Source organism: Hevea brasiliensis, chromosome 12 (assembly GCF_030052815.1).
Source record: "Hevea brasiliensis isolate MT/VB/25A 57/8 chromosome 12, ASM3005281v1, whole genome shotgun sequence".
Classification (NCBI taxonomy): domain Eukaryota; kingdom Viridiplantae; phylum Streptophyta; class Magnoliopsida; order Malpighiales; family Euphorbiaceae; genus Hevea; species Hevea brasiliensis.
Window position 1 is genome coordinate 97,946,308 of NC_079504.1, and position 7,854 is coordinate 97,954,161.

Here is a 7,854-nt window from a genome sequence, read left to right on the forward strand (position 1 = left end):
AAACTTTCTTATAGCCTCAAAGTTTTTTAGAAGAATTGTTCACCAAAAAAGACTTCCTTAAGGTCACAATACAATTTCTCTCTGATTTTTCTTTTTTCTTCTCTCCCCCCATGGTTCCTATCTTGACTCATTTCTCTTTCATGAACTCCATTCTCTGTGCCCTAACTTTTGCCTGAAATGTCCTTTTGGATTTTCATCTCAGCGAGCTTGCTCTAACTTTTGCCTAAGCAGCCCTTTCGGGTTTTCCACCTAGCAAGCTCCCTTTTTTTCTTTTTAGAAGGCATAGATTAAATCAAAACAATGCAGTTCAATTACTTAATCATTTGATGTATCCCTCAAGGCACAAACATTCGCGATCATAATTAAATAAAATCCATTCCTAGTTAATGCAATAAAAAAATTCTTTGTTTATTCAGGTACACCATTACTCCCTCTTACATTAGGTTTTGCCAAATTTATAACCTTCCAAAATTAGAAATAAGCTTTATAACCTGCTGAATGACCTTTACAGGTTTTCCATCCAGATCTTCTTTCATTTCTCCTTTTGCCTAGACCGCCTTTCGCAAGTTTTCAATCTAGCATTTTTTTTTTTACCATTACTTTTGCCTAGACCGTCTTTTGTAAGTTTACAGCCTAGCGGGCCTATCTCACACAAAGTACCGTTTGAACTTGTCTAAGTTGATTGGTTCTTGAAATTCATTCCCATCCAGGTCTGATATTCTTACAGCACCTCTTGACAAGATCTTTTTGACTATGTATGGACCATCCCAATTGGGCTTGAACTTTCCTCTTGGATCAAAAGGGATGGGCCGAGCTTGTTTCAAAACCATGTCTCCCTCTTTGATCTTTCTTGGCTTTACCTTCTTATTAAAGGCCCTTGCTATCTTTCTTTGATAAGCCTGCATATGATACAAGGCTCGCATCCTCTTCTCATCAATCAAAGCTAGTTCTTCATATCTTTTCTGGGCCCACTCATTTTTCGGAATCTTAGCTTCTAGTATCACTCTCAAGGATTTGACCTCTAACTCAATGGGTAGCACTGCTTCAGTCCCATACACTAAAGAGAATGGAGTTGCCCCTGTGGATGTTCTTGTAGTAGTGCGATAACCCCAAAGAGCATAAGGGAGCTTCTCAGGCCAATCCTTATAGGTTTCAACCATTTTTCTCAAAATGGTTTTCAAATTCTTATTTGCTGCTTCTACTGCTCCATTAGTCTGTGGCCTGTACGGTGAAGACTTGTGATGCTTAATCTTGAATTCGGTAATTAATTCTAAGAAATCACCTTTGAACTGGCTGCCGTTATCTGATACTATCTCATGGGGTACCCCAAACCTGCAAATCAAGTTCTTTCGCACAAACTTACTTATCTGCTTGGCCCCTACTACTTTATAAGATTCAGCTTCAACCCACTTGGTGAAATAGTCAATTGCCACAATGATAAATCTATGGCCATTAGAAGCCGTGGGAGAAATCTTCCCAATAATGTCTATGCCCCATATTGAGAATGGCCACGGTGAAGTCATACTGTAGAGTTCACTGGACGGTAGGTGATTCAAATTCCCATGGATTTGGCACTCATGGCATCTTTTCACAAATTTAGCACAGTCTGTATCCATGGTAGACCAATAATAGCCCAATCTTAAAATTTTGCCCGCTAATACCCTTCCGTTCATGTGAGGACCACACACTCCTGCATGTACTTCCTCCATTATCTGCTCAGACTGCTTTTTTGTCACACACAAGAGCAATAGTCCTTCGAAGAACCTTTTGTAGAGTTGCCCCCCAGCCAAAGTGAACTGAGTGGCTAATCTACGAATTGTAGCTCTATCCCTACTATTGGCTGACTGTGGGTATTCTCTTACCTCTAAATATCTTCTTATGTCCTCATACCGTTTCATCTCATCTTCTAGATCTAAATGTGCTATTATTAACCCTTCATAGCATGGGATTCTACTCCTCATCAGGATAACTGGCTGGGTCAACTTCTGATCACCCTTCTCCCATAAGGATGCCAGCGTGGCTAGAGCATCAGCCATCTGGTTCTGAGCTCTAGGCATGTGCTTAATTGTCACTTCCTCAAAGCTAAATAATAGTTTCTTAGCATACTCCAGGTATGGCCTCAACTTTTCTTCTTTCAATTCCCATTCACCTTTAATATGGGAAACTACTAGCATTGAATCTCCAAACACCTCCACTTTTTTAGCCCCAACAGCTATTAATGCCTCTAGGCCACAAATGCAAGCCTCATATTCTGCAATATTATTAGTGGTTGGGAAACATAGCCTTTTTGACATTAACAATTGTTCTCCATTTGGTGCTTCCAAAACTACCCCTATACCGGCTCCGCTCTTATTCATGGCCCCATCAAAGTACATTTTCCATGGCTAGACCTCTACTAGCTTAAGACTCTCATCCGGGAAGGCTGTTTCGACTTCTTCCTCTTCATTAATTGGATTTTCAGAAAGAAATTCGGCCACTACACGCCCTTTGATGGTTTTTCGAGTCTCATACACAATATCAAATTCGCATGAGGGACCAACCATTTGGCCAATTTTCCAACTAGCGTCATTACTTCAAATAGGTACTTTAAAGGATCCATCCGGGATACTACAATAACTCGATGGGTCTGAAAGTAGTGCCTTAACTTCTTAGTTGCCCATACTACAGCCAGACAGGTTTTTTCTATTAGTGAATAATTCTCCTCATAAGCAAGGAGTTTCTTACTAATGTAATAGATGGCTCTCTCCAGATTCTCTACTTCTTGTGCTAACATTGCCCCCAGGGCCATGTTTTCCACTGATAGGTAGAGGATTAGAGGGATGTCAGGGATGGGTGGTGACAAAATTGGTGGATTGCTCAGGTACTGCTTTATCTTTTCAAATGCCTCTTAACATTGCTCATTCCACACCACTAGCTGATTCTTTCTTAGTAGCTTAAAAATTGGTTCACAAGTAGTTGTGAGCCTAGCTATGAACCTACTGATGTACTGTAATTTTCCTAAGAAACCTCTAATCACTTTTTCTGTTCTCAGGGCCGGCATCTCCTGGATTGCCTTCACCTTATCTGGGTCAACCTCAATCCCTTTTCTACTGATCATATGCCCTAACAGCTTGCCTGAAGTGACCCTAAACACACACTTGCTAGGGTTCAGTCTCAATTTATACTTGATGACCCTCTGAAAGAACTTCTCTAATGCCTCAAAATGTCTCTCCTTAGTTGGGGATTTTACTACCATGTCATCCACATATACTTCAACTTCTTTGTGCATCATGTCATGAAATAACATAGTAGCCATTCTCTGACAAGTCGCACCAGCATTTTTTAGCCCAAAAGGCATGACCTTATAACAATAAGTCCCCATTCAGGATAAAAGTGTCTTTTCTTTATCTATCAAATCCATGAGGATCTGATTATATCCCAAAAACCATCCATGAAAGAGTACATGGCCATGCAAGCAAGATCACAACAAGCACATCGATGTGAGGCAATGGGAAATCATCCTTAGGAGTAGCCTTATTCAGTCCCTATAATCTACACACATCCGAACTCGCCCATCCTTCTTGGGACCGCACAATGTTGGCTTACCACTCGGGATACTCAATTACTTCAATGAAATCAGCCTCGATGAGCTTTTTCACCTCTTGAGCTATCATTTCTTCCCATTCTGGCCTAAGGCGACGCTTCTTTTGTTTTGCTGGCCTCATGTTAGGGTCTGTGGGGATCTTGTGTTGTACTATGTCTCGATCAATTCCCAGCATATCTTTATAAGACCAGGCAAATGCTTCTTGGTACTTTATTAATAAGGCTATAAATTTATCTCTTTCTTTTTGGGTTAAATCTTCACTAACTTAATGTCTTTAGGATCATCCGTGTACCCAAATTAATAGAGATTGATTTTAATGCATTAATAAACATTCTAAATGATTATGAATGCCATGCGTGTAGCCATTAGGATGAACATCAAACAAGTAAGCAAAAGGACTAGTCATATTATTTATTTTTGCCTCAAAATTGTCATCAAATACATCAGAAAGAACAATATCGATTACCACTCGTGAGCATTACAAAAGATGACTCAAACTTAGGGGTGTAGGTCCAAGTGCTTGGCTTCCATGCACCTTAACTTGATGGCATTGACCTCTTGTTCTAATTCCTCAACATGCGCAGCTCTGGTCATCACCATGCAATTGCGCCTCCCGATAAACTTGGTGGGCTTGAGTCGCTCTTCATCTTCGCTGGTGATAGCCCAACCCATATCTAGTGATCTCGCCTTTATTTCTCGAAAAGTCACTAAGCCATTAGCTCTGCTTTTCCTGCACCCATGCCAGGAAAAAACTTCATCTCTTTCATCATAGTGGCCACCCTAGGGTCCATCCAGTCTCCATAGATCCCAGCAACTTGGAAACCAGACAATAGTGGTACCGAACCATCCACTTGCAGCATAGCTACTTCCCCATCTCTTTCAGCATTGATGGTGATTACACCATCTTGGTGCGGGATCTTGATCTTTTGGTGGAGTGTAGAGGGGACTCCACCTAAGGGATGGAACCAGATTCTACCCAATAGTAAGGAGAATGTCATGGGGATGTCTAGCACAGTGAACTCAACTTCAGTCTCTATAGGCCCCACCTTAACCATAATCTTCAATACCCCTATCACGTTTCTCTTTGAATCATCATAGGCCCTGATAACCAGATCAGAACCAGTTAGTTCAGACATAGAAATTCCTAATTTTGGCAAAATCTTCAGAGGGCATACGTTGATGGCTGACCCATCATCTATCATCACACAAGGCACTTTCCACCCTCCAACCTCGGCGGTCACGAACAGAGCCCTACTATGGTTTCTCCCCTTAGCTGGGAGATCATGATCAGAGAAAGTAATATGACCCCCATCTTATATAAGCACAACTTTGGCAATCTCTTCTGGAGTTATCTCCGTGGAGACCTTGAGTACACTCAGGGCCTTGGTCAGTGCGGTTCTGTGTTTTTCTGATGCCAATAGCAATTCCCAGATCGTTACGCTAGCCTGAGTCCTCTTCAATTGCCTAAGAAACTGATCATCCTCTTCATCTGTGTCCTCTTCAGCCAACACCTTGGATTTCCCTCTCACGTCGTCCTTCTTCATGGGTGGATCAGGATAATATCTACCACTCTTGGTCATGTGGCTCACCCTACTCTTTTCCTCTCCGTCAGAGTCAACCCAAACATCTAACAAACCTTCCTCATCACTGGAACTATCCCAAATATCAATTGTCATTACAGATCGAGGTTCATCAAGCTTTTGGATAGGTTGGATAAGGTTGAGAATTTGGTCAGGGTCAATTGAGGTGGTGGAAATCATGTAAAGTCCTGGTGGAGGTGGAACATTATGGTTGGGCATTGGGTTGGTGCGTGTGTTGGGTCGATTTTCTGGGTCAGCTATTTTCTTAGCATCGATCAAGTCCTGAACTTCGTGTTTTAGCCGAAAACATCTATCAGTGTCATGGCCATGAGTTTGATGGAATTGGCAATATAGGTTAGCATTGTAATTGGGTGGCAGTGGGTTTGGTGGTGGTCTAGGTGCCAAGGGTTGGAGGAGACCCCGAGCTTTGAGTCGCTCGAAGACTTTAGATAGAGGTTGGTTGAATTGAGAGAACTTTCTAGGGGTGCGGGACACGGTTTGAACCTCAATGACTTTGTTTTCTCCAGTAATATTGCCAGCTGACTGGTATCCTCCCCTCTTGGGCTGATAACTCTTCCTTTCATTGTTCAATACATCCTCCACTAATACCCCAGCATCATATAGCTGTTCAAAGGTAGCCAAGGGATAATAACAAAGTTTCTCATAATAACTAGGCTGTAGACTTTTCACTACCAATCGCACTTGATCCTTTTCAGCAGGCCTATTGGTCATCTTCATGGCCTTTTTCCTCCATCTCAATAGATACTCTGAAAAGGTTTCATTTGGTTTTTGCCTAGTGGTCTCTAAGTCTCTCAGGGTAACATCTAAAGCTGTATTATAGGAGTATTGTTGCACAAATCTCCTAACTAGCTCCTCCCAATCTTTTCTCACAGTGGCTTCTAGCCCATGATACCATGAAGATGCAACCCCTTCTAGTGACATAGAAAAGAACTGAGTGACTTTGTTCTTAGTCAAACCAGTTATTTTCATGACTATAAGATAAGACCTGAGGTGGGTTTTTGGGTCACCAGTACCATCGAATTTAGCCAAATCAGGCATCTTGAATTTTTCAGGTAGATTTCCATCCAAGTGGATGTCAAAGTCATCTGCATCTAACAGCCCCATTCCAGTAAATTCAGCTTGCTTTTTCACACTGGCCTGAAGTTTTTCCATCATCTCAGTAACAACTCTAATCTCCTCACTTGTCCCCTTTTCTTTCTTTTTGGCCTTGTCTTGGAGATAATCTTCTTCATCCCAAACGTCATCAAAGGCCTTCTTTTTACTAGTCTCTTCTTCAGGCCTTTTCACCTGAACATCACTAGGCCCACCCATCTCTAACTTCTTCTCAAAGTTGGCCATGATTTTTCCTTCAAGCTCAGCCATCTTGGCATTCAAAGCTTCTTCAAGCATCTGTCTAAACATGACCTTAGTGTCTTCCATTTTAGCTTGCGCAGGTGTAACTCTTACTAATCTCTTTCCCTCCCTAACCCAAGTGACCTGATTAGAAGTCTTCCTGATGTGTTCTAAAGCTATGTTTACTACAAGAGAAAAAAAATACAAGGTTTTAACATCTTATGCTATGTACAAATGCAATGCATGAATGCATGAATATGCACTTTCATTTTTACCTTTGCCTTTACAAAGCCAAAACCGAATCGTACTAGTACGACCAAAACTGAACCAAAACCGAACTGTATAAACCGAACTAAAATCGGACCAAAGACTAATTGATAAATCGAAAAGAATGTCTCCAGAACTGAATCTTCGCCCCCTTATACCTTCAACTCTCACGTGTAGGGTAAGAAAAAAAAAATCTATCCTAGGTTATGGTACACTAGACGCACCAACAGGGGTGGTCCAGGACGACCTTTCCTCTATAAACAAATGATTTGTATCCTTAAAGTTTAACCATAAGTAAGCATCCTCTTGCTTAGCATGGGTTTTAAAATGGACTTGGGCCTATACACACATTGGGTTTATGCATAGGCCTAGGTTCATCTCAACTACCACTAGAACTTATGGTTTGAACAGTAAGGATACGAATCCAAAGACAACAAAATCTACTGGTACCTAGTGTTGAAATCTATGGCTCATGGGCTTTATTGGGTACGAAAAGGGTCACCCATGCGAGAGCTTGTCGATAAAGCATAACGGCCGGAGCTGTGGCTCTTTTATATACTCGAAGGTACGGGCATGGGGTGCTAGCATTCACCAATTCGTCATAGCTCGAGTAGAACCATGGTCTCCTTGGCTAGTACTAACGAGGCTAAAAGCGTAAGGGTGATCCGTGTGATAGTGTAGTGCAATGCAAAAAGTTTAACAAAGGAATAATATTAGACTAATAGAAACATGTTTGAGTAACTATCCATTTAGTCCCGATCAAACCGTAGGGGTGAGGCGTGAGGCGAAATATCATCCATTAGAATTATATAAAAGCACCGTGTAATGCCGGAAAGATGGTGGAGTCACAATGGTCTCACTTAAGTACCACCTCCTTAGACAAGATTTCCTAGACATGCACTTCATACAATCCTAATAGAATCAAACCACCGTAAGTACCGTCTTCCCATAACACTACCACGGTACTAAGGATTTATGCCACAGGCATAGATAGACAGAGTCGCCACCGGGTAATAACCGGACATATTCAATGTTTCTTCCGAGGGTCATGGATGGCAACTAACTCCTAGA

At 41.6% G+C, this 7,854-nt stretch overlaps 2 protein-coding genes across 2 annotated transcripts; both read right to left on the bottom strand.

The window, feature by feature from the left end:
• Positions 1-1,588: 1,588 nt before the first annotated feature.
• On the bottom strand, positions 1,589-2,375 carry LOC131171252 (uncharacterized). The gene is made up of 2 exons (XM_058130722.1): positions 1,662-2,375; positions 1,589-1,606 (listed from the first exon to the last, which is right to left on the bottom strand). Exons 1-2 carry the CDS (start codon positions 2,373-2,375, stop codon positions 1,589-1,591), a joined length of 732 nt encoding a protein of 243 aa, XP_057986705.1.
• Positions 2,376-4,290: 1,915 nt separating this feature from the next.
• On the bottom strand, positions 4,291-6,336 carry LOC131171253 (uncharacterized). Its single transcript, XM_058130723.1, has 3 exons — positions 5,368-6,336; positions 4,948-5,280; positions 4,291-4,851 (listed from the first exon to the last, which is right to left on the bottom strand). Exons 1-3 carry the CDS (start codon positions 6,334-6,336, stop codon positions 4,291-4,293), a joined length of 1,863 nt encoding a protein of 620 aa, XP_057986706.1.
• Positions 6,337-7,854: the final 1,518 nt, after the last annotated feature.